Source organism: Anabrus simplex, chromosome 1 (assembly GCF_040414725.1).
Source record: "Anabrus simplex isolate iqAnaSimp1 chromosome 1, ASM4041472v1, whole genome shotgun sequence".
NCBI lineage: Eukaryota > Metazoa > Arthropoda > Insecta > Orthoptera > Tettigoniidae > Anabrus > Anabrus simplex.
The window spans coordinates 1,060,244,650-1,060,271,559 of NC_090265.1; the positions used below are offsets into that span (position 1 = coordinate 1,060,244,650).

The window sequence follows — 26,910 nt, forward strand, 5'->3', positions numbered from 1 at the left end:
AGATACGTCTTATGGCGACGATGGGATAAGAAAGGCCTTGGAATGGGAAGAAAGCGGCCATGGCCTTCACCAAGATACAGCCCCAGTATTTGCCTGGTGTGAAAATGGGAAACCACAGAAAACCATCTTCAGGGCTGCCGACAGCGGAGTTCGAATCCACTATCTCCCGGATAGTCACATCTTAATTTTGGTTTTCTTCCACCATTTTTTCTTCATGTTCCTCCTCTTCTCCAGTTCTTTGAATTTGATATTAAATAATATTGCAAACTACTCCTCCCATCGCTGGAGGATATCCTCTTGTGTGAAAACTTGTCTTGTATCTGTTCTTACAAATTTTGTATCACACAGATAATACTGGTTACATCTACTGTATAATGGTGTCCATGTGAGAATTGTGACCTGTAAATATGCTAGGGAGGATACATGGAATGCTGAAACAGTCTTTCAACACACCCTGCATACTCTATACTCAGGAGTATGCTATAATATCCATGTAGTGTGCAAAGAAAATTTCTATCCCCTGGCACAAACCCCATTTAGTATTCTATGTTTATTTTATTTGCAATGTTGTATACACCACTTATAATAAATATGATTTCTCTTCTCACAGTATGTACTAGGCAATTAATGGAGGTCCAGGTGCTGAAGACAGGTGTAATTTTTACATTATGTTGTATAAGTACACTAGTACAGAAAAGTTATCATTTGCATGTAACAAAGGGAGGAAGAACAAACCAGTCAACAGTGTGGTTAGGACACGCACACTCGCATACGTTGTTAGTTATGGAAAAGCAATATTAGCATAGGTTGTCAACATACCCATCTTGCTACTAGCAGTCATATTCTTTCTTTCCAAAGAGCCAAAGTTAAGAGGAGTAAAAAGAAAAGGTCCAGAATCTTCCTTGAGCTTCTCTATCTTCTGTGGCCTTAAATGTGGTAGTAAATTTTGAAGAACAAAACTCCTGCAACAAGGGGAAACAAAACAAAATAATCAATAGACAGTGATATAATAACAAAGATAAGCAAGTGTCATTAAATTCAAACAAATACTACACACCTCTCTTTACAGGAGCAAATCATATGACAAAGCTGTGGGTATAGCTAAAAAGTTCATTATCACTTGTCTGGTGCGAAAATGAGAAAGTATGGAGAACATCTTCAGGGCTGCAAACAGTGGGGTTCGAACTTGCCATCTCCTGAATGTAAGTTACCAGCTACATGGCCCAACCCCAGAAACCAAATTACTCAGTACAAGAAAGAGATCAGTAGATGTACAACATTAATGATGCTCATGCAGGGGATATTAATTATACAATAATAATTTTAACAAGGAAATCATATCCCTGAAATGCTACATGTTCTGTAATTTCTATTTTTAACAAATATGTGTGTTCTAAGGCTCCTTTCACACTACACGGTTTCGACCGTATGGCAAAAAAAACGTACGGCTCTTTTGCCGTGGATGTTGCTTTCACATTGCAATGGTTTTTTTGCCATGGGAAGCTCAGTGCATGTCTTGATGCTAGTCATACAAGAGAGTCATTTTAATAATAGGATTATTTCTTAATTTTTTTTTTTTTTTTTGCTAGGGGCTTTACGTCGCTCCGACACAGATAGGTCTTATGGCGACGATGGGATAGGAAAAGCCTAGGAGTTTGAAGGAAGCGGCCGTGGCCTTAATTAAGGTACAGCCCCAGCATTTGCCTGGTGTGAAAATGGGAAACCACGGAAAACCATCTTCAGGGCTGCCGATAGTGGGATTCGAACCTACTATCTCCCGGATGCAAGCTCACAGCCGCGCGCCTCTACGCGCACGGCCAACTCGCCCGGTTTTCTTAATATTAGTAGTTTGTGGCTGAATATTAAACTGTGAAATTGTATCATGAGTATATATTTGTGACTCTGTATTATGTAATTATATATATATATATACTGAAAATACACTTAAGATACCAAACACACTTTTTTCTTTGTCTTAAATTAGATCAAAATCTGGTTTTATTTCTAAGTAAACTTCACGCCAGGCATTTCTTGTCGCATTCTGATCTTTATAAATGCAGCAGCGGCGATTAGGGGGCGAGGGGGTGCGATCGCCCCCGCCCCACTTTGTGGAGGAAAAAGACAAAGACACCTCCGTACAGGTCATGAAGGCCTTTGGAGGAGTGGAAGGTAAAGGCTTCCACCATTGTTAACCGCAGCACGCGATGGGGTAGAGTGGTTAGCTCTATGCCCGGCCGCCTTTGCGCCCAGGAATTAACCTGGTACTCATTTTTGGAGTAGGCTGAGTGAATCTCAGGGCCATATGCACCTCCGGAAGTGAAAATCTTGTTTCTTCAATTTTACGACTTCCTGACGGGGATTCGAACCCACGTCCTTCCGGGCGGACCGAGCACGCCTTTACCACCTCGGCCAGGCAGTTCCTTAGTGGAGAAAACATTAGATTATTATTCCATTTTAGGTGGCTGAAACTAGGACTTAATTTAATTATTTAAAAAAGCAATTTGTACAAGCCCTGTTGTCTTATCAGATAAATCTTTCTTTTATTTTCTTTAATTATCAATAAAATTGTCCGCCTCTGTGGTGTAGTGGTTAGCGTGATTAGCTGCCACCCCCGGAGGCCCGGATTCGATTTCCGGTTCTGCCACGAAATCTGAAAAGTGGTACGAGGGCTGGAACGGGGTCCACTCAGTCTCGGGAGGTCAACTGAGTAGAGGTGGGTTCAATTCCCACCTCAGCCATCCTGGAAGTGGTTTTCCGTGGTTTCCCTCTTCTCCTCCAGGCGAATGCCGGGATGGTACCTAACTTAAGGCCACGGCCGCTTCCTTCCCTCTTCCTTGCCTATCCCTTCCAATCTTCCCATCCCTCCACAAGGCCCCTGTTCAGCATAGCAGGTGAGGCCGCCTGGGCGAGGTACTGGTCATTCTCCCCAGTTGTATCCCTCGACCAAGAGTCTGAAGGTCCATGACACTGCCCTTGAGGCGGTAGAGGTGGGATCCCTCGCTGAGTCCGAGGGAAAAACCGAACCTGGAGGGTAAACAGATGATTATCAATAAAATTATTAGCGGGAATACGCACAGAATGTAGTTTGTCGTGGCTAACCGATTTGTATAGCGCCATACCAAGTAGTGGAGACTTTGCATGTCCTGTAAGGAAGGGTGGCAGGGGTATATTTTATTGCCAAGGTCATGGACGCTGAGGTATGATTCACTCGCTTGCCGCGCGTTTTCGTCTATCTGGCAATCTCGTTAGTGTGTTAGTTTCGTAGTGTGTAGTCAAATTCTAAACGAATTTTAATTGTATTATCACACCGTACTTCTGTTTAATTTTAGTGCATGTGTAAAATTGTTCCTTTGATGAAAGTTTTATTGTATGGTATTGAGTCAAAATCTTAAAAACAACTATTACCGCACTTAAGTTGGTAGTCTGACAATCTTTACCTCTCTGTCGAAATTGGCCTACCACTTTGAGCTTTTCTTAAAAGTTTTGGTGTATATACACACACCCCCACACCCACACACCCCCACACCCCCACGCTATGCAGCACAAACCCGGGTACGTTTTGTTGTTTGTACATTTCGCCCCCCCCTCCCAAACACACACATCCAATACAATCGCCACTACTGTATAAATGACTAGCGTTATGTCCCAGTATGGACCAGAGTAATAAGAATTTCAGAATCTGCGTCAGCCATTTTACAAAACCAACGATAAATCCTACAAAACAATGCACTGAACATTTTAATAACAAAGTAAAACAATAAAACACTACGATACCAATACGTATAACTTGTGTCTAGATATCCTCGCGTTATCTCCTCTACAGCTGCTCGAGAGCTGCCGCACGATTAAAAAACCATGCAGTGTGAAAGCACGCATTTAGCTGCGTGCGCCACTGAGTCAACGGCAGCCGTCCATTCCAGTGGCAAGACACGGCTGCTACACAGCACGGCAGCCGTGCCGTTGCCGTGCCGTGTAATGTGAAAGGTCTAATGCTCTTCTTCACGCCGCTAAAGGAATGTCGCCGTACGGTTTTTTTGCCGTACGGTCGAAACCGTGTAGTGTGAAAGGAGCCTAAGGTCCAGACACTTGGATATGACTCCATTGGCTGGGATGATGGGTAGTTTGTGTATAACAGCATCTGGCTTGCTGGGGTGATGAATCGATGATGATGATGATGATGATGATGATGATGATGATGACTGTTGGTCAGGAAGTTAGTTACTTCTAACCTTAGAGCCAAAGATCATCACGCAAGTACAGAGAACGTGCTTCTGCGCCCAGTGTGATGACGGCAGTATGTGGTGGTGGTGAGGAGAGGGTGTAATCCGGTCAGTACATTGTCTACTCCTACTACAGGATCTGATCAAAGCTTAATGTCCCCATCTGAAGAACAAATCAACATCTTCAGCTGCATATGCCCTCACACCAAATGAACACTGCAGAAAAGTTTGGAACTGAACCCAGGATTTTGGCATGCAATCTATGCTATACCACCACCTCCCCTACTCTGCTGACCAACATTCTGATGGAAGTTCTTTTTTCCATCCATGGAACCCAAACCAGCTAACCATGGTGTCACACCATAAAGATCTGACGTCGTAACAGTCTTGGCTACCAGGTGGGCTTTCTTCATGCATGTATTGGAAGGGAATAAATAAATTTGGCAAAAATCATTATTTAACAGTTGGGAATGTCATGAATTTCTTCTTAAAACAGTCAATATCTATGTCAAAAAGAGATGAATACATGACTGCACTTGGGACTCAACCCCAAATTTCTCACTCTCTGAACACATGGGTGAACTCATGGAAAAGTCCTTGCCTGGCTCATGGAAACCACTTGAGGTCCAGGTTGTTTCCAATTAGTACAGTACATGAATCACTTTCTGACAAGGTATTTTAGTTTATCTTACCATTTGCAGCCTGACCTGCGGTGTAGGGGTAGCTTGCCTGCCTCTTACCCGGAGGCCCCGGGTTTGATTCCCGGCCAGGTCAGGGATTTTTACCTGCATCTGAGGGCTGGTTCGAGGTCCACTCAGCCTACGTGATTACAATTGAGGAGCTATCCGATGGTGAGATGGCGGCCCTGGTCTAGAAAGCCAAGAATAACAGCCAAGAGGATCCATCATACTGACCACACAACACCTCGTAATCTGCAGGCCTTCGTGGTGAGCAGCGGTTGCTTGGTAGGCCATGGCCCTTTGGTACTGTCGTGCCATGGGGGTTATAATTTACAAGTACAGACCAAATGGAGATATCATTCTCCTCCAACACCATATAGATGAAATCAGTTCCATAATTTATGTTGTATGTCATGTCAGATAAACCTCATTCCAAAAACTCGTTATTATTTTCTTTATCCAGATGTAGATGCATTGGAACAAATATGAACCCTCTCTATTTTAACAATGGGGCTGCCTGGCCGAGGCGGTAAAGACATGCTTGGTTCGCCCAGGACGTGGGTTCGTATCCCTGTCAGGAAGTTGTAAAATTTAAGAAATGAGATTTCCACTTTCAGAGGTGCATATGGCCCTGAGGTTCACTCAGCCTACACCAAAAATGAGTACCAGCTTAATTCCTGGGGGCAAAGGTGGCCGGGCATAGAGCTAACCACTCTACCCCATCAAGTGCTGAGGTTACAGATAGTGGAAGCCTTTACCTTCCACCCCTCCAAGGGCCTTCATGGCCTGTAATGTTATTTGCTTTACGTCCCACTAACTACTTTTACGGTTTTCGGAGACGCCGAGGTGCCGGAATTTAGTCCCACAGGAATTCTTCTACATGCCAGTAAATCTACAGACATAAAGCTGATGTATTTAAACACCCTTAAACAGCACCGGACTGAGCCAGGATCGAGCCTGCCAAGTTGGGGTCAGAAGGCCAGCGTCTTGACCGTTTGAGCCACTCAACCTGGCCCTCTCTATTTTAACCTATCTTCTACTGCATCCATCAAGTTCCAGTCATATAAAAACAAATATGTTAATATGCCTTATAAATTATTTCTTCCAGCCTTCATTAATATATCTTTGTTCCACATTAGCTTCTTCAATGCAAGATGACAAGCTGTTATTACGATAACATCAGCAAACAACACTAGTACCTCTAAATGTTGCTTCTGTTTACACTTGTGATATTATCCATAACAATTTTAAATAATGAAAGTGAAAGTATCCTCCTTTTAATTTTAGTCCCAAACTGGTTTCAAGAAACTATGTTCATCAAAACAAGCACAAGGATCACACTGATTTTTTCCTTTGTAAAGTGAAAACCGTCAATATGGAATGATTCTAATATCTTGTAACCACTGCTTATACTAAAAAATAGAGAGTAACAGTATTTCACTTTACTTTCTAACTGCAAAATTTACACAACACTACCAACAATAGTGCTGTAGGAAACAAAACAAAAAAAAAAAAAAAAAGTGTAAATATTACAGGATGTAAGAAGCTGTTAGAATAAAATATTATGGAAATTACAGAATTATTGAATGAAAATAATAGCGATAACAACAATGAAGATCTTAGTACAGTGGTGAATATCTAAATATTAACTGGAGATATATTTATATGTTTAGTTGTCTGTTGTTCATTTGAGGTAACTGAGTGATTGGCAAGCTAAATTATTGTTCCCCAGGCTGTGGATTCTATCTCGGCTAATGCCCCGGTGGATTCTAGAATGGAAATTCCATAGGTCTGTATGATTTATATTCGGATGTAGAGTAATCCTGGTGCATTCAAAATTCCAAAAGCAAAAAATTCCATCTCTCTACTTTCTAATCCATCTACATATAGTTCCTGGTTTCACTGCTTGGAGCTTTGATTACAGCACCAACCATGGTGATGATGCCTGGTGAGAAGAATAATGTATGTGTGAATAATTTTACTTTTTTTGAAATTAAAACTACAAAATGTATATATTAAGCTCAAAAATTACTACTCCATTTCTTTCCAATCTATTCTCTTCCTTAGTGTAATTTATTATTAAAAATTCTGGAACCAACTAAAATAATGTAATAAATGTGACATGATAAACAAAATCTATTCACATAAGAACAGCATAAAACAATCTAAATTGATCATTTCAATGCATTTACAATTAAAGACTTAAAATGTCCAAGTAACATAATTAAAGTACTTCAGGTATATTAACTTTGCACATTCAAGACATAAGTGTGACTCAGGCTTCACACACTGATGCAAAGATAAGTAGGATAAGATACACCTGGTTTCCACTCTTACTTTTTGACTCAATGGCATTATACTCTGACCAATAACAAATACAGAATCTCACAATGGAAAAACAAGTTGTATAAATATTCTAACACTAAAGGATTACATGGGTTTGCAAGGACTCCACTGCTAACAACACAAGACAACAAACAACTGTACACAATCAACAATGGCTCAGACTAATAGCGTACTGAGCATGAGACACCAGCAACTTCTTTCTACACACTCATTCTTGTCACAGTCGAGATTTTGTTATGAAGGAAGCCATACTTTTCAGTGTAGACTCAGTTTACATTTAAGTTTACACTGGATATTGCAATCAGATTGTAAAATAAGCAAATATACTTTAAGCCAGACATTATCAAGGTTATTTATTACAATTTGCTTTATGTTGCACCGACACAGATAGGTCTTACAGTGACAATGTGACAGAAAAGGGCCAGAAGCAGGAAGGAAGCAAACATGGACTTAATTAAGGTACAGCCCCAGCATTTGACTGGGGTGAAAATGGTAAACCATCAAAGGTTATCATTCAACTGTAAGTTTCTCTTACAATCACCCATTTACCTTTGCCCCATTTATAAATTCCTTTCCAATAAAAACCAAAGACAATGAACACAATAAAGGATCAAACTGAAGAGAGATGGAGGCATACTTCATCTGTGGTAAGTTGGTGAGATTGGCTGGTGGGATAACAGTGCCAGTGTCCAGAACAAGAGGAACAGGTGCACCTTCACACTGGGCAGACAGCGACTGCAGTTGAAGAGCCAGATCACGTTGCTCTGTTGGACTCAAATGCTCCCACATGGTTTGCAGAAGGAAAGTCTGGTGACGAGTAGCTAGAGCTGAATGGCCCATTCGCTTGGCAGCCACCATCAACTCTTGAAGCAACTGGATCTGAAGTGATGGCCACCCATGCAGACCATCTATGTTGGACAGAGTATCTGAGTTACTACATATGATTATAAAGAGAAGAATTTGGTAAAGCACTCATACAAAATATAATAGAGAGATATGATTCTAAATATGGAAGAAGATAAAGAGTCAATTAACATGAAGATGATTATAGCTGGACTGATATACTGTATATTTATTACAGTAACATCAATTAATACTAAAAAATCAATTTAAATAGACTAAAAATATTCTCAAAATCTTAGAGTACCATTGAACCACAAACATGGGCTCACCATTTAATATGTTGATGACAGAGTTTTGTTTTTGGAGGGTATTCATTGGGAATGTAGTAAAAAATTGGGGAAGCCTGAATTCGAATGGATAAATTATACGTGCATCTTAAGTACAGCCTTGACGTGTTAACGTGCATTACGTGCTAATACTGTCTGGCAGGTCTTATTGTTCGCAAGGAATGTAAAGGTTGGAGCACACTGCAAGACCCACCAATGTCCTCACTTAAATTCCACTTACCTACAGAGTCACTGTCAGAAAAATGACACCAGAATACCTGCAGAAACTTTTAATATGTTGCTTAAAAAACTATTTTGATCAAAACAAGCAATACTGCATGAAGACCACCAATTTCAGTGAAAACCAGTAGATCACCCAAAGCACACCAACCCCATGCATTATCTGTGCACACCTACTGTGACAAGTGTCCCAAAAAGACGTTGTGCCTACTTGGTTTTCGAAAGCAATACTAATAATGACATCTCACACTTTTGCATTCATTCCTTTTATTTACAACCTACTATTTTCCAAAATATTAACTATTGTGGTAGCCCACCAATAGCCATGATCATTAAGGTGTCAAGTCTATAGGGTCTGACACTGGGGTTAGCCAGTTCAAGTCCTGCTGGAGGAAAAAAATGTCACCATCAGAATGTGGCCAGGACAGCAATATTTACAAGCCTCTGTCACGTCAACAATAAGACATAATTGACATCTTTGTGTGTCGGTAGATTTACAGGAGTGTCAACAACATGGTCCATACCAAAGTTTACAATTATTGGAATTATTTGTTAATTCATAAATAAAAATCTCGACTGTTGCACAAAACTCTGTACTATCTTGCCGCCATGCTCGCAATAAGTGTGATTCAACAATGAATGGTAAGGATAAAGAATGATTTATTCTTGGTTCTTGTTAGTTACAGCCTTTCTGAAGCACAAGAAGTATCACGGGGTTAAAACCATGCATAAATGTAACACAATTTAATTTTTATATGACGTCCGATTTTTCGGACGCTATGCACTAATGGGTTAATGAGAACAAGCCAATTATCTACATACATTTTATTTTACTATCAAAGTAAAGACCTGGAATAGCATTATTGTTAAGAGTGAATTGCAAGTTACACCACACTCAAACTAATGTAAAACTAGGTACTGCCATCTTTGAGCGGTTAGCGCAAGTATGTCTATCTTTTCCATTCACTCTCCTTCAACACTGCACGCACTCACCCTATCTGTATCTCTCTCTCAGTCAAAGTACTACTTCTGTGTATGTCTCGCATCACATCTACATATGTCTTGCTCAATCATTATGTTTGTGTCAAGTCTTAGATGTAAAGCTTAAGTTTGATGTGACAAGTCATTTCCCTGTATTTTTCCTGTATATTTTCTGTGTTTTTATTTCCCTGTGTTTTCCCTGTTTTTTTTCTTTCAGAAAACAGGTACTCTGTTTGTGCACATTGGACTTAGATGGGAAAAAGAGGAGAGCAAAAGGCTCTGGTAGTGAACATGATGAGAGAAAGAAGTTGAAGACAGCACAAAAGGAATACATAACCAGAAATAATGTTGATGTGCCTCCAAAGAAGCAACCTTCATTAGAGGTAAATCTAACCCAAGGAATTTCATTGTTGTGAAACAGTGTATTTTACCTATTATATTTCAATTAAATATAGTGGTTCGCAAACTTTAAATAACACATATAAATACTGTGAAATCTATATTATTCAAATTTAAAATTTTCCTTTTAGGATATCAAGTGAAAATTTCAACGTAAAGAAATCAATGTAACTGTTAAAGAAGATTTGCTCATCAAATACTGTACTAGAGGGAAGATAGAAAAAACACAAGGCATTACATTATGCGAACAAAGTGAAGTCAGAAGACATTCTAAATCGCAGACAGATAACAATGACATATTGTGATACTGTATAGGCTTTTGGGCTTATGCCGTGTCAATAAAATAAGGTGAAATTCTAAACGTTTCACAGGGAACTGTGCTCTGCGTCCTCAGAAGAAATCTCGACTGTCCACGAGAAAGGCTTCTTAAACAATGACACTTTAAATTTGGACGTTATAATAGAAGTGGAAACATGGTACGTTCATTCACCACCAGATGGCCCCCAGGACGTGGCAACACTAGCTTTCGAAGCGGAAGCTGACCGAACCATCACAATCAGTCTAAGCCATTCACAAAATGTGTTTGCATAACACGACATTGGCAGGTGTGTGGCATAGACACAAGTCTGGAATGAAACATCTGGTGACGAGGAACGTACGAATTTGGAAAACACCGAGACGAAATAACAATAGTGAAGGGACCAGGAAGGGAACTACTACGTAAATTCTTAATGGCTGGCAACCAGGTATTACTTAATTGATAGCCGGTGTCCCTGTTGAAATTGTTAGGATTTCTACGTATTTCCACAGCTTCCCATTAATCCTGGACCTGTAGTGTCTAGTGTGGGTAAGAGCTTGAGCATCTTGGAACCTGACATCATGATCCGACGATAGGGCGTGCTCAGCTATGGCCGATTTGTCTGGCTGGTTGAGACGAATATTACGTTTATGTTCTTTGATGCGGGTACCAATGGACCGGCATGTTTGGCCCATGTATACCTTACTGCAAGTACAGGGAATTTCATATACCCCAGGATGTAAAAATGGGGACAATTTGTTCTTGGTTTTACTCAGACTGTGAGCAATTTTTGTGACGGTGCCAAACACGGTTTTTATATTGTGTTTACGGAGGACCTTGGCAATTCGATCTGTGGTGTTGTGAATGTAAGGCAAGTAGGCAGTTCCCTTCACTTCTTCCTTCTGTAAGCTTTGCTTGGTCATTTCTCTGGAATGTAGGGCTCTACAAATCTGCAAATCACTGTAACCATTACCCGTGAACGCGACTCTGAGCGTGTCCACCTCCACCTGGATATGTGATGGCTCACAAATTCGTCTCACCCTCTTGGCGAGTGTCGTGAGAATGCCTTGTTTTTGTGCTGGATGGTGGTGAGAATCTGCATGAATATAGCGATTTATGTGGGTAGGCTTACGATAGATGGTATGTCCTAGGGAGCCGTCCGGTTTCTTTCTTACTAGAACATCCAAGACAGGAAGGCATCCGTCTGACTCAATCTCCATAGTGAATTTTATAGACGGATGTTGCTGATTTAGGTCGTTTAGGAATAGATCAAGTTTCTCAGGACCTTCTGTCCAAGCTATTTTACCACTGTATGACGTCCAGCTATTTCTTGTGGGGTGGGAATTTTTATGAACAGACGGGCGGAGTGGCTATGGGAAGCCCACTTTCGCCTGTAGTGGCTAATTTCTTTATGGAGCATTTTGAGGAAGAGGCTATTGGTTTGGTGCCCGTCAAGCCTATGATATGGTGGAGGTCTGTTGATGATGCATTTGTGGTCTGGACAGAAGGTCCTGAGAAACTTGATCTATTCCTAAACCACCTAAATCAGCAACATCCGTCAATAAAATTCACTATGGAGATGGAGTCGGACGGATTCCTTCCTTTCTTGGATGTTCTAGTAAGAAAGAAACCGGACGGCTCCCTAGCACATACCGTCTATCATAAGCCTACCCACACAAATCACTATCTTCATGCAGATTCTCACCACCCAGCACAAAAACAAGGCATTCTCACGACACTCGCCAAGAGGGCAAGACGAATTTGTGAGCCATCACATATCCAGGTGGAGATGGACACGCTCAAAGTCGCATTCAAGGGTAATGGTTACAGTGATTTGCAGATTCGTAGAGCCCTACATGCCAGAGAAACGACCAAGCAAAGCTCACAGAAGGAAGAAGTGAAGGGAACTGCCTACTTGCCTTACATTCACAACACCACAGATCGAATTGCCAAGGTCCTCCGCAAACACAGTATAAAAACCGTGTTTGGCACCGCCACTAAAACTGCTCACAGTCGGAGTAAAACCAAGGACAAATTGTCCCCATTTTTACATCCTGGGGTATACGAAATTCCCTGTACTTGCGGTAAGGTATACATGGGCCAAACATGCCGGTCCATTGGTACCCGTATCAAAGAACATAAACGTACTATTCGTCTCAACCAACCAGACAAATCGGCCATAGCTGAGCACGCCCTATCGTCGGATCATGATGTCAGGTTCCAAGATGCTCAAGCTCTTACCCACACTAGACACTACAGGTCCAGGATTATATGGGAACCTGTGCAAATACGTAGAAATCCTAACAATTTCAACAGGGACACTGGCTATCAATTAAGTAATACCTAATTGCCAGCCATTAAGAATTTACGTAGGTAGTTCCCTTCCCGGTCCCTTCACTATTGTTATTTCGTCTCGGTGTTTTCCAAATTTGTACGTTCCTCGTCGCCAGATGTTTCATTCCAGGCTTGTGTCTATGTGATACACCTGCCAATGTCATGTATTACGCAAACACGTTATGTGAACCACTTAGGCTGATTGTGATGGTTCGGTCAGCTTCCGCTTCGAATGCTAGCGTTGCTACGTCCTGGGGGCCATCTGGTGGCGAATGAACGTACCATGTTTCCACCTCTATTATAACGTCCAAATTTAAAGTGTCATTGTTTAAGAAGCCTTTCTCGTGGACAGTCGAGATTTCTTCTGAGGACGCAGAGCACAGTTCTCTGCGAAACATTAAGAATTTCACCTTATATTCTTGACAAGGCATAAGCCCAAAAGCCTATACAGTATCATGTCTTTAAGTACGGGCCGTGAAAGCACTAATGACAATGACATATTGTGTTCCAGATGGCACAGGTATCCTGAAGCAAGTCTGTAAAAGACCAAGTCATATTTGTGGGTGAACATACATGCCACAAGCAACAGAATTTCACAGATAATAATAGGCAGTATGTCAGGTACCATGTAAATTCTCTCCCATATGATGTCAGCCATTATTCTTGAAAAATAACCAGTAAAGAATAACAGAGTTCAGATTTAAATTTGAACCTCCTTGCAAGGACATTTAGTGAAACGTATCCAAATAATATGTAACCTATAAATACTACCTAGAATGTTTTCTTCAAGATTTTCCAAATCTAAATTCCAAAGACCAAGAAGTGATACATGTAAGTTGTACGAAGTCCAGAATAAAATGCGTGTTCCGAGGTCACCCAAGAATAAGGCAGCTAGAACTGCATCAGAGAAGAGCTGATGAAACATATTCAGACTTCAAAAGTGATGCAAACCTATCTCAAGAATTTGGAAGTGAGGTCAGTTGCACAAAATTTGATCTACAACAGGTCATATTTGCTCCAACAGTGACACATTCAGAAAGGTTTTATAAATGCCAGTTTAGCTGTTTCAGTTTTTTTTCATGCTTTTGATACTGAAATCATTTACATGTGTTTGTGGCACAAGGGCATTGCCAGAAGAGGTGGCAATGAAATTGCATCCTGACTCTTAAAAGTAATTAATATGGACTTAATTCATAAAAGGAAGGTGTGCTTCTGGAGTGACAACTCCATTGGGCAGAATGAGAACAGTGGCTAACAATGTGTGAGATAAAATAGAGTATAAATTCCTTGTAAACCAGACATAGTTTTATACAGTGTGATAAGAGATTTTGCTCTAACAGAGCAAAAGAAAGAGGTGCAGAAAGAGTCACATTTCTAAAGACCTGCAAAAAAGTTGTAAAATGTGCCAAGCTGAGCAATCCATTCATTGTCCTGGAAATGGAAGAAAGTGAATTTTTAACTTTCAACAGATAGCTGAAAATTTGATCAGCACGAAGAAATTAAATATCTCCTTTGGGTAAGTGGAAAGTCCAAGTCCCCTGGCACTATTTTTAATCAAGGATGCAATCAATGAAGGCAGAGAATGGAAACAGATCTCTGTCTTAAAAAAAGGGATAACTGTGGACGACCTATGAAAGGCTGAGCTTCAACTAAGCGGTTTAATAAAACAGCATAACTTCTGGAGTACAGAGTATTTTAAGGAAATCTATGTTTAGACTTGGTGTAGAAATTAGATTGATGAAGAACTTAACACATAATTAACTTGTTCTTCCCCAGAAATGCCTGTTAGTTTAGAAATAATAGCAGTTTACACATTCTTTATTATCATAATTAGACTTGGTGTAGAAATTAGATTGATGAAGAACTTAACACATAATTAACTTGTTCTTCCCCAGAAATGCCTGTTAGTTTAGAAATAATAGCAGTTTACACATTCTTTATTATCATAATACTGTCTTGTTACAGGAATGGTATGGACCAAAATGTGTGTTTGCTGTTACCACCTTTATGGAAAGATATTAACACTTGACTCCTTCCTAATTTTGTAACTTCAAGGTGTAATATGTAATTGAAAGATTGTACTTGAGGTGTTTAAGCTTCATAGGGATGTTTCATACATACTGTATAGACAACATTTCTTAAGCAAATAAAACTTTGAAATGAATGTTTATAACATGTTTATTTTATTATCTAAAAACTATATTGGCATTTAGTCCCTTAGTAAGGTTCAGTACTCAATTGTTGAGTTCTAATTTTACCGGTCAAACACAAAGTGCGTGATCAGAGATCTTTCACTGTATGATAATGGAGTGCCAAATGTTTTCTTTTTTTTGGCCCATGAAAGATCAAACTACCTCTGCCAGTTTGAACCTGCAATTAAGGGGAAGAACAGCAAGTAGATGGTTAGATCAGGAAAAGAGGATCACTGGCCTACCTCTTCAGATCATGTTAAGGAAAGCTGAAAACTGCTCTAGAGGGAGGCATCTCGTCAAGTAGTGTTTGTGTTTGTCTCAATTACAAACTCATTGTCACTTTTCTGTAACTTAGCAGAACCAAATTCCACATCAAGCAAATTACCATGGGACTCTGGAACTGAGAATGCTCTCACAAAGTGTACAAAAAGGTCACACTGAAAACATTTTTTTACTTTGAATGAAGTTTATAAATAAGTGCTGTCTCTTGTTGAAGAATGGAAAAGTTGAAGGAGTTGAAAAGTGGAAAGACAGAGCTGTGAAAAGATAAAGCTTAATAGATGGATTTTCAAACTGTTCCTTTGTATAATGTTACTAAGGAACTTAAAATCTTTAGGAAATACTTGGAAATCTGTGCCACATAATTTCTTACGTTATGAAGTAATGTTGCTCACGTGCATTGCAACGCTGCCTGTTGGCGTAACTATTTACTAAAGCCTCATCCAGTTGGTGGCACTCCAAGTTTTCTATATGCTATTTTTGTCTTGCCTATTGTTCTGTTTTGTTGCTGGGTTATGACATTTATTTGATGATGATTTGCACCCCCCCCCCCCCTCTCTCTCTCTCCCTCTTGTTTTATAAAGAATGACAGACTTTAGATGTCACTGATTGGAAGAATGGTTAACTGATGACTAAAAGCTTAATTCTTCAAGCTTGTGATTTCATGGTGGCATACTAAATAAGCACCCATTTATTCTAGTTATTCCTTATTTATTACAATCCGATTGATTGAATTTTTAAGGCTGTGATTTAATATTTACCTGATCTTAAATTCTGATGAAATAAATCTGTGATAATTTTGGAGTTCAGGATGATATGTTCTAACCCAGTTGGGAGTAATAAGAGATATTTTAAATGGTTTCATCGGTGATCTGTAATCAGAATTTCTTTGAGATACCTCAAATTAAGTTATTTTAATCAGCAGCTAATTTCAACATACAGGTTATCTCAGTTTAAGGTTATTATTCTACATATCAGCTACTTTTAAAATATTTTTCTTCATTTTACTTCATATTGGTGATCTGTAATTATGAATAGATTTATTAAATCCATTTAATTTTAATTGTGTGGCTCATTTCATAAAACATTGGCAGGAGAGCTGAAACATTTATTTAATATGAGTTCCTGGTCTTTGATATTAAATATTACTGGGGTGGGTTGCACTGTTTCCACATATAATTCTTGTCATTGGTAAGTATTATTTGTTTTGTGACAGTAATATTTGGGAGGAACACCAAATTCCATCCAACACCAACTCCATGATAGTTAAGACTACAAAGATCATCCATCACTTGTCTGTAACAAATATCTGCTACATTGTCGCAGTTACGGATAGTGGCCGCCAGGAGTGCCACCAACTGGATGAGGCTTTAGTAAATAGTTACGCCAACAGGCAGCGTTGCGATGCACATGAGCAACATTTCTTCACAACTTAAGAAATTATGCGACGAGATTTCCAAGTATTTTCTAAAGATTTTAAGTTCTTTAGTAACGTTACATTCTCCTCCCGCAAAACTCGAACGAGGGTGAGACTAAGGAAGTGACATGGTTTATCTCAATGTAGAGATGAGTAGTTTAAGTTTTCTAGTTAATGTTCCAAACAAAGTACCATAATAGGCATTTCTTTATTTGGAAAAATATGGATACTGAGATTAGGGAATGGGTAAAAATATATAAGCAGTGTGCCATTAGTAAACCTGCTGTCAACACTCGTATAGGCATGTTACCTTCATCTCATGCAACTCGGCCCATGGAGAGGCTTTTTATAGACCATGTGGGCCCATTACCTAGAACAGCCCGGGGGGAACAGTTTATGCTTGCCTGTGTTGACGGTTGTACCCGTTTTTCCTGGATCATCCCAACTCCTTCTACTAATGCTCTCACTACTATTGGTTGTTTGAACTCCATCTTTTCATCTTTTGGACCTTCCAAGTTCATTGTTTCTGACAATGTGAAATCTTTTACTTCTCATTTGTTTAGAAAGTTCTGTTTTGACCTTTCTATATCTCATGTTACCACCACACCATATTATCCCAAGCCTTCATTTAGTGAGAAGATCAACAGAAATCTAAAATCTGATCTAATTGCATTTCATATTGACAATCATGCCAAGTGGGATACTTCCCTCCACTGGTTGTAACAGGCATTTAACTATGCGGTACACGAATTGCATGTGCAAACTCCCATGGTACCCGATTCTCCTCTGTCTAACCTAATGAATATTGACTAGTTCCTCCCTGATAGCAAGAATCCTGATGAAATTCAGGAAATGTGGCGTAAGGCTATACAGATATTAAAAGTTTCTTACCAAAGAGTTGCTAAAAGATACAATAAAGGTCGGCAACATACCAAACTTGCTATCGGTGATGAATTTTTTGTAAGAACTTATCCACATAGCAAGGCCGTAAATAAATTTGCTTCTAAATCAGCCCCTCGTTTCAGCGATCCTTGCACTATCCTAGAATTTTTAACCCCTGTTACTCTGCTAGTTAGTGACACTAATACCAAACGTATTATGCGAGTTCACCTTAGCCAAATAAAATCTACTTGAAATTGTGTAGATAAAAAGGTTAAGATTATAGGTTCAAACTCCTTTTAACTGAATTGAATTAGCAGTCATATAATCTTGAATGACTTGATGCTTGTTATTAGTATTATAAAGAATTCATTGTTGTACTATTCCTTCAAGTTGTATGTGTAATCTATGTTAAAGGTAATAATACCTTAATTAGTAATATTGTGGATCCACAAGGTAATAATAAGTAACCTTCAATTGTTTGATGTCATTGTACTAATTGCTGATTAGCAATTTTATATTCAGATAACAGTCAGTTAAAAGAAATTGCTTATCTAAACTGGAATTAAGAAGACTAATTGACGTTGGTACTAAAGGATTTAGTCCGACAAGCAATTTAGGATATTTCCAAAGTTATTTTAGAACTTCCTAATCAGTTTAATGGTACTGTAAGCTCCTCCGGCCCTTCGCTGTTGCCTTCTGGTTACGTTGCAGCTATATGGACGTCGAATTAACATCATCTCTGCTGAAGAAACAATCGAAGATCTGGTGGTGCTATTGCTTGAACTCGTCATGAACTCCTGTGGTATATTGAAAGAATTAACATTTGATGATCGTACTGACCATATCTTCATCGCAAAACTGTGCCTCCTACCATACTGATATACCAGTTTGGAACTGGTGATGACTTAAAGTAAGACACATACTTCAGTATTATTTTTTGGTTGGTGACTGTTCTCTACTTATTATTGTGCTATTTTTTCAACCTTTTGTCTTGGAATTTTATCTTTCGCATCTCTTGATTGAAATAGCTTGCCTGTTATGGTACTATGTTTGGAACATTATCTAGACAACTTAAACTACTCATCTCTACATTGAGATAAACCATGCCAGTTCCCTTGTTCGAGTATTGCGGGAGGAAAATGTACCGTTACTAAGGAACTTAAAATCATTAGGAAATACTTGGAAATCTGTCACATAATTTCTTAAGTTACGAAGAAATCTTGTTCATGTGCATTGCAACGCTGCCTGTTGGCGTAACTATTTACTAAAGCCTCATCCAGTTGGTGGCACTCCTGGCGGCCACTATCCATAACTGCACTGCGACAATGTGGCAGATATTTGTTACTGACAAGTGATGGGTGATCTTTGTAGTCTTAAGTATCATGGAGTCGGCGTCGGATGGAATTTGGTATTCCTCCCAAAAAAAGGATGTCAAAAGAAGAGAATTATGATCCAGGATAAGGATCAGAATTGGTTTCAGGGTTGAGAAACCCTTCGTATTGTCGCTAGCTGCCGGAATTTCATTTTATAAATTTATTTCATTTAGGGCACAGTGTTTTATCTTATGCCCATGTAGTAGTGTAATTTCATTGTGCATTTTCGCTTAAATAAGTATGTATTAATTCCAGAATCTTAACTTGATACTCTAAGATTCAGATTGGCACTATTTAAATCAAAATTTCATGTTTGGTTGATTCCTGTGTCAATTTTATTGGCAGATGAATGATACTGCAGTTCATAAATTATTGAATTTGAGATCCTTAATAACTGCTAAAATTTAAACCTTTCACCTGTTAACGTAATTCCTGGTAAAATTTAGAAGCTGTAGTATTACTCTGTTTCTTGGTTAAAGTTTCTTCAAGGTCTACTGAAGATCTTTTAAATGTGAGGTTAGGCCTAAAAAATTATAATAATATATCATCACATTCTTTTTCTAATGTAAACAAAACATTGAAATTATTAACTGCCTTAAGCCTAGTTTTCTGTGCGCTATTTTTGCCTTGTTCTGTTTTGTTGCTGGGTTATGACATTTATTTGATGATGATTTGTTTTTGCCCCTCTCTCCTGTTTTATAAAGAATGACAGACTTCAGATGTCAATGATTGGAAGAATGGTTAACTGATGACTATAAGATTAATTCTTCAAGCTTGTCATTTCATGGTGGCATACTATATAGGCACCCATTTATTCTAGTTCATTCCTTATTTATTTCAATCTGATTGATTGAATTTTTGCAGCTGTGATTTAATATTTGCCTGATCTTCAATTCTAATCAAACCAATCTGTGATAAGTTTGGGGTTCCAGATGACATGTTCTAACCCAGTTGGGAGTAATAAGAGATATTTTAAATGGTTTCACTGGTGGTCTGTAATTAGAATTTCTTTGAGGTACCTCAAGTTAAGTTATTATTTTACAGCATTTGTCACATTAATTGTATTTTTAAAGTTAATGGATTGAATTATTATTGGCCCGTTTTTGTAATTATATGTGCAATGGCATATTTGTATTACGGTATTTGTCACATTAATTGTATTTTTAAAGTTAATGGATTGAATTATTATTGGTCCATTTTTGTAATTATATGTGCAATAGCATAAGCAGCTAATTTCAACATACAGGTTATCTCAGTTTAAGGGTATTATTCTAAAATATCAGCTACCTTTAAAATACTTTTTCTTCATTTTACTTCCTATTGCTGATCTGTAACTATGAATAGTTATTAAATCCATTTAATTTAACTGTGTGGCTCATTTCATAACACATTGGCAGGAGAGCTGAAACATTTATTTAATATTACAGTAGTATACTTATAAGTATACTTACCAATGACAATAATTATATGTAGAAATGGTGCAACCAACCCCAATAATATTTAAAATCAAAGGCCAGAAACTAATTATGTGACACAGATTTCCAAGTATTTTCTAAAGATTTTAAGTTCCTTAGCAACGTTACACTTAACTTTAGGAGATTTTGAGTTGACCTTGTCAGAACACGATTCACAGAAGAACATTTTTAAAGGGTTCCACTGTTCTAAGAACCTTGATACACACATTTACAAGAGCACTGCACCCCTTTTGAGCAGCTAAGTGCACAAGACGACAAGTGCAGCTTTGTATGCGAATATTTACAAATAAAAGAGCTCACACATGCAAAACCTATGCAGTTTTCCCATCGAATTCTCCTATTTTTCAGTTCATCATCCAAAACATTGAATATCCCTATGCTTGTATTGTCGTTGGATTCTGAATTGTAAGAATTATCGTTAAAATTTGCATAGTTTTCCAATCAAAAAGAGCCACAAGTAATGGGTAGAGCTTTTTGTCATTCATACCGTTACTGCCGTCTGTTGCCAGGGCATAAGAACTTGCTTCATCGTTTATTTCAAACCTTTTGCATTTTGCAACACACGCTTAACATCTCCTAGAAGAGCAATATATACAAATTCGGCAATTAAAACCACAATACATACTCCTTAATCATTCACACACGCAGTATTCACAATGAAACGGAGCTTGCTGCCACTTTGCCACCAAAACGAGAACAAAAGAACTCAAATACTTGTATGGAAGACATTATATGATGAACAAAGATATAGCACTTCATAGGTGGTTATTTTTTCGGGTACTGGAAGCACACACTGTATTTGGCACATGAAAACTGGAAACATTCTTAAATGAGGAACAGGAAAGGGCAGAGATATAAATGATTACCGAGAAATCTGAAAAGAAATATTCTGAGAATACAAGTTGTAGTGGCATTCCTTGTGTATCTTTTTCAACACTTCATACACTTACATCTAAAAATCAACAAAAAATCTGGTGTGTCATTTGTAAAGCCATAATTATGATGGGAAATTTGTAATTATTATGACTGAATTGTAATGGTTGGCATCTCTGACGGTCAGTACAGGTTAGCAGATTAGAACATCCTTCATCACGAGGTAGGAGTCTGACCAGATCAACATGGATGTGAGCAAATCTTATCATCTGGCTTCAGAAACATGTAGAGTGGAGAATTTTCATGTCTGTGGAACTTCAACCGTTGGCAATTGTTACACTGTCGCACCCATTCCTCGATGTCACTTTGCAACTGGGGCTACACAAAACGCTGGATTATAAGACGGGAATTAGCTTGGCATTCTGGGTGAGAAATGGGAGTGGAACTGGTGGAAGATTGTAGCTCAAAGAGTCCATGGAACATACGGTTGAATGGTACCTGTGGAAATGTCAGAGTACATCTCTGTGCCCTCAAGTGTAAACTTCGTAAGTTGAAAAGTAGATGAGTCACTAGTCAAGAGTACAGTGAGTTGCTCATTGGTGTCATGTGTGGCGGAAATATCCGCAGGAGAAACTGTGCGTTCTACAATTGTCTCAACCCTGGAGAGTGCATCGACTGGACTATTGTTCATCACTTTAACGAAGCAAATATTGGTGGAGAACTGGTTAATATAAGAGAGCTGACGGCTTTGCAACGTGTAAGACTGTCATGGAATTTAGTGAAGGCGTAAATGAGATGGCAATAATCCATATAAATTTTGAAATTTTTACCATCCAGTATGTAGGAGAAGTGATGGATAGTGGAAAGTACAGCTAGCAGTTCTCAGTCATAGGTAGAATTTTCTTTTCTGTCGGAGTGAGTTTCTTAGAGAAGAAAGCCAATGGACAGGTTATGCCATCATAAGTTTGATTGATGGCTCCTCCGATAGATATAATAGATATTATGCTAAGCTCAGCCTTGGGTGATAGGAAAGAAAGCACTACATGGTTTGCTAGAGTATCTTTGCACTTCTCAAATACTAAGTCCAATTCAGGCGTCCAACTCAATAGATGAATTTTCATTTTTCTTGAATTTAGAACAGATGTGAAGTGGTGCCTGAATTTCAGAGAAATGAGGATAGAAGCTGTGATCATTCCCAGAAACTCTTCAGTTGTGATATTGACTGTGGTTTGGGATATGCAGAGAGTGTCCTTATCTTTTCAGGATCCGGTGACAGACCTTGAGGAGTAATTTGACACCCCAAAAATTCAGCATAATTCTGGGCATGCACACACAAATTTAGCCACATTCAGTGTGAGCTTATGCTGGTGGAGATGTGACAAGTTGATGTCAAGATGTTAGAAGTACTCTTTGTAAGAAGATAAAAAGATCAAAGTGTCATCTATATAGGCAAAGACAAAAGGAAGTCTCGAGTGATGGAATCAATATAGTGCTGGAAGGTCTGACTGGCATTGCAGAATCCAAAGTGCATTCTGACTAATTCAAACAGTCCAAAGGGCGTTGATAATGCTGTTCTGGCTACGTGCTCAGGATAAACTGGTACTTGGGAGTATGCCTTGTTGAGATCCACAGTAAAGAATACCGTACAACCATGAAGGGCTAGGGTGCAATCTTTAATGTTAGGGACAGGTTATCTGTCCGGAATGGTTTGAGCATTCAGTTTCCGGTAGTCACCACATGGTCACCAGTCCCTTGATTTCCTTTGGACGAGGTGGAGCAGGCTGGACCAAGGGCTCTGTGATGGCCTACATATGCCTTGTTCCATCATGAGCTGAAATTTGTCCTTCACTGTCTTGAGCTTGTCTGGTGGAAGACATCTAGACCTTGCATGGCGTGGAGGACCAGTAGTCTCAATATAGTGATATACATTACATTCACCTGATGATTGGTAAACAGTGAGGTTACTGTGGAAGACGTCATGTTTACGAATGAGTTTAGCGTTCTGTGGCAGGAGATTATCATTAACGGCTGTGATACATGGTGATGGATGGAGCATCAGTTGGGCTGAGGTGGAAAGAGAAGTAAAGGGATCAATAATTTGCTTCCTGGAAAGGTCTACTATCAAAATGAAGTGATAAGAAGAAATCAGCTCCTATTATAGGGCAGTGACATCTGCTATTGCAAAAGGAAATGGTCACTTAAGGTTGAGGTTGACGTTCAACAATCGTTGTCCATAGGTTTTTATGCAGGTGTTTGCTGCATACAAGGTTATGGCAGAATTGTTTTGGCTACCATGTGGTGAAGGGAGGATAAGAAAGAAAGCTGTTCCTGAGTCGATTAAGAATGATCTACCAGTCTTGAAATCATTAAGAGTTAGATAGCAGGCTTCTCCAAATTGTCAACTGCTGCTGTGTTGAGGGGGCTTAGGAGTTTTCTGACTAACAGTTGTTGAAAGAGCAGGGTTGAATGCATTTATTAGCCCTTTCTTTGAATCTTCTGTGATAGTAACAGGTGACGTAACTTGGACTATAATCTCGTGTGTTGGTTCTAGAGTGTGATTGAGAATGTTCTCTTGGTTGCCAGGATTGATATTTGGGCATATGAGCACAAAGTTGTGCTACCTTAGTGCTTACATCCTGATGTTAGTGAGGTTAGAAATATCATCACCAACATGGGCTTGTGTTATATGAGCAACTAGAGGTACCTGAACTGACTGAATTTTATCGGCCATATCAGCAAGATTTGACCGATCAAAAGTCTCTCTCACTTGCAGGATCTGTTGGATGTTGGAAGGGAGCTTTTTTAGCCACAACACATGAATGATGTTGGGTGGAATGGTGGTACCAGCCAGTCACAGAATTTCCCGGAGAAGCTGGGATGGGGTGCGATCCCCGAGTGCCTAATCATTTCTTAAGTTTCTGTTCTGCAGATTCACTAAATCTCTTGGTAAGAGCTGGCTTCAAATTGTCATAAGTACGCAACTGCACCTCGCACAGAACACCAGAAATTTCACTCAAATATTCCGGCTCAATCACAACAATTAAATGGGCTAACTTTGTCTGCGGAGATGTTATTCTAGCCAACTCCAACTGTGCTTCAATATGAATAAATCCCATTTCAGGATCCACTTTCCAGAATCTTGGATGTTTCACACTTACGTGACTGGAATGTGCACTTGGCGGTAAGATTTCCATACCAGCGGCGTTAAGTGTAATGAATACTGTATTTTCATTCATCACTTCGGGGTTGCCAGATATGGTTAATAGATACATGGAGGAATAAATGTCACCACTAACCAAAATATAAGATTTAATTACTTAACACTCTTATGCTGGAGCAAAAAATCAGTGGGATATCAAGATGTAAGATACATAACATTATAGAGAGATTACACAGAGGAAGCTCTATAAAATAAATTCACATGGTCACTCCACTCCAGAAAAGGTCACTATATTACCTTCACAGACAATTCTTGATTCAACAGCCAAAATCTGCCAGTTAATTTGAGATGATGAATAACACTTGAAAATGATAAAAACCTCACCTTTAGGCATCTCTGTTGGGTCCAGGGATAATTTGTGACCCGTAAGAGCTTGAAGCATTAACTGGTAACACTGAGACCAGTTAGGCTGCGGATTCTGTGGTGAAACATATCGTGTAGCAGCCAGTCGCCGGCAGAAAGAAGCTTTCCGATGGAAACCTATTTGATCGTATAACTCTGCCAAGCTTGTAAACCTCTGTATCTGAGAATTAATAGAAAAAGAAAAGACAACAACATTAAAATGACTTCAACTGATAAGATTACAAATGCATTGTTATAATGCATAAGCAGAATAGCTCATTTTATAAAGCTATGATAAACTTTAAAATTAAAAATGTGTAAGACCAGACCTTCCCAAGTGCAGTTTTATTACAAGGCTGTCAAACTTATATTTATATGGGTTAATAAGGAAACAATTGTCACTGCTCCATGAGCAGTTACAATAAGTCACTAGTCATCACTGAAATTCTGTCACTAAATTACTAAGAAAGACTCAATATCTAGCGACTAGTCTCTAGAATCGACCAAAGAGAATGGAACTGACTAGACTGATGTGAACGAACATGAACATAGCACGCAAGAACATTATACTAACTCTCAGAGCATACATTAATGAGAAATACAATTTTCAGTGCCAGTCTGAAAACATGTTAGTCAACTGAACATCAAGGAGTCTTTCAACTGATAACAGGAAAGTTTTTCCAAAATCATGCTTCATCTTAAAAGTGGACATCTTAGATCTCATGCTAGCATGAGTTTGAAATAAATGAATAATTACGAATCCCTAGTTATAACCTTGTTGCCAGCATTGATTATCCTCAGTAGGAACTGACACATTTTTACAAAGAAATTTATGTCTTGGCTTTTGCCATGGAAAATTTGATTAGGATAACATGATTGTGGAATTCATGTAGAAGTTTCCATCTTTTGAATCTCCTGATATCAGCATCTAGAATCAGCTCCATTTGGAACTGTGAAATACAATAATACCTGAAAGTAGTTCAATGTTCAATTAGACAAGATGCTGACACTTCAAAAACTTCTTGGAAATACAGCTTCAAAAGTAATCCTTTGAGTAATCCTGGCTAAGAAGCTTGCAAATACAGTACTGCATGAGAAGCAGTTACATCTAAACTCCAATGACATATTATCACTCTAGTTTACCGTATTCACCCGTGTAATTCTTGAGAAAAGTAATCCAATGGATCGGAAGCCCCAGGATGGTGCATCAACATGACACTGTATCCTTACAGATGCAATCGTTCCAATCGAGGAGTTGTAACCCTGTTGTGGGAAAGTATTCCCAGTGAGGGTTTATGATCAGTGACCACTGTGAAGCGAGATCTGAATAGATACAATAGAAAATGTTCTACTGTCCAACAAATTGCCAATAGCTCTCACTCAATCTGGGAATATTTCTTCTCTATATTGGTTAATGCTCGGCTTATATATGCCACCATGCCAACTAGCTGAGCCAAAATAGCCCCAAAGCCCTCTGGGCCTGCATATACTATGACCTCAGTCTCATGATTAGGCTCAAAAATATTGGTTGTTAAAGTTTTTACTCAGTTTTTCCCTCAAACTTGCAAAAATAAATTGTTCTTGTCAATCCACTTCCAAGGGACATATCTTTTTAAATATTAAATTACATAGGAGTATCGTAATACTAGAGAGATTCAGGAGCAACCTCGCACAGTATGGAACCATTCTCAATGAGCTGCAAACTTCTAGCATTGGCAAGGGCGCCACTAGGTCAACAATGGCTTCCAACTTCTGAGGGTCTGCACATACACCTTCTTTTGAAAATTCGTAACCAAGGAAAAGCACAGGCTTTCTGCTGAAAATCACATTTTTCATTGTTCACCATCAACCCCACATCTGACAATTTCTTCAGTGCTGCCAACAATGCACAGTCATGCTCCATTTGTGTTTTTCTGAACACAAGTACATAAACACAGATACTGTAAGTCTTATGGCAACGATGGGATAGGAGTGGAAAGGAAGCAGCCGTGGCCTTAATTAAGGTACGGCCCCAGCATTTTCATGATGTGAAAATGGGAAATCACGGAAAGCCATCTTCAGGGCTGCCGAAAGTGGGGTTCGAACCCACTATCTCCCAAATGCAAGCTGACAGCTATGTGATCCAAACCACGCAGCTACTCGCTTAGTCATCACTAATGTTAAGCGCATTTGCAATTCCACTGATGATCT

The 26,910-nt window shown here is 39.0% G+C and overlaps 1 protein-coding gene across 1 annotated transcript in view; it reads right to left on the reverse strand.

The window, feature by feature from the left end:
* The window catches only part of brun (trafficking protein particle complex subunit brun), a 179,070-nt gene that overhangs the window by 108,346 nt on the left and 43,814 nt on the right, over positions 1–26,910 (reverse strand). Inside the window, exons 7-9 of the mRNA XM_067137108.2 lie at positions 24,703–24,901; positions 7,884–8,154; positions 820–962 (exon numbers count right to left, since the gene is read on the reverse strand). Of these exons, the coding sequence (XP_066993209.1) occupies positions 820–962; positions 7,884–8,154; positions 24,703–24,901 (613 nt within the window). The remainder of the gene's footprint in view (positions 1–819; positions 963–7,883; positions 8,155–24,702; positions 24,902–26,910) is intronic.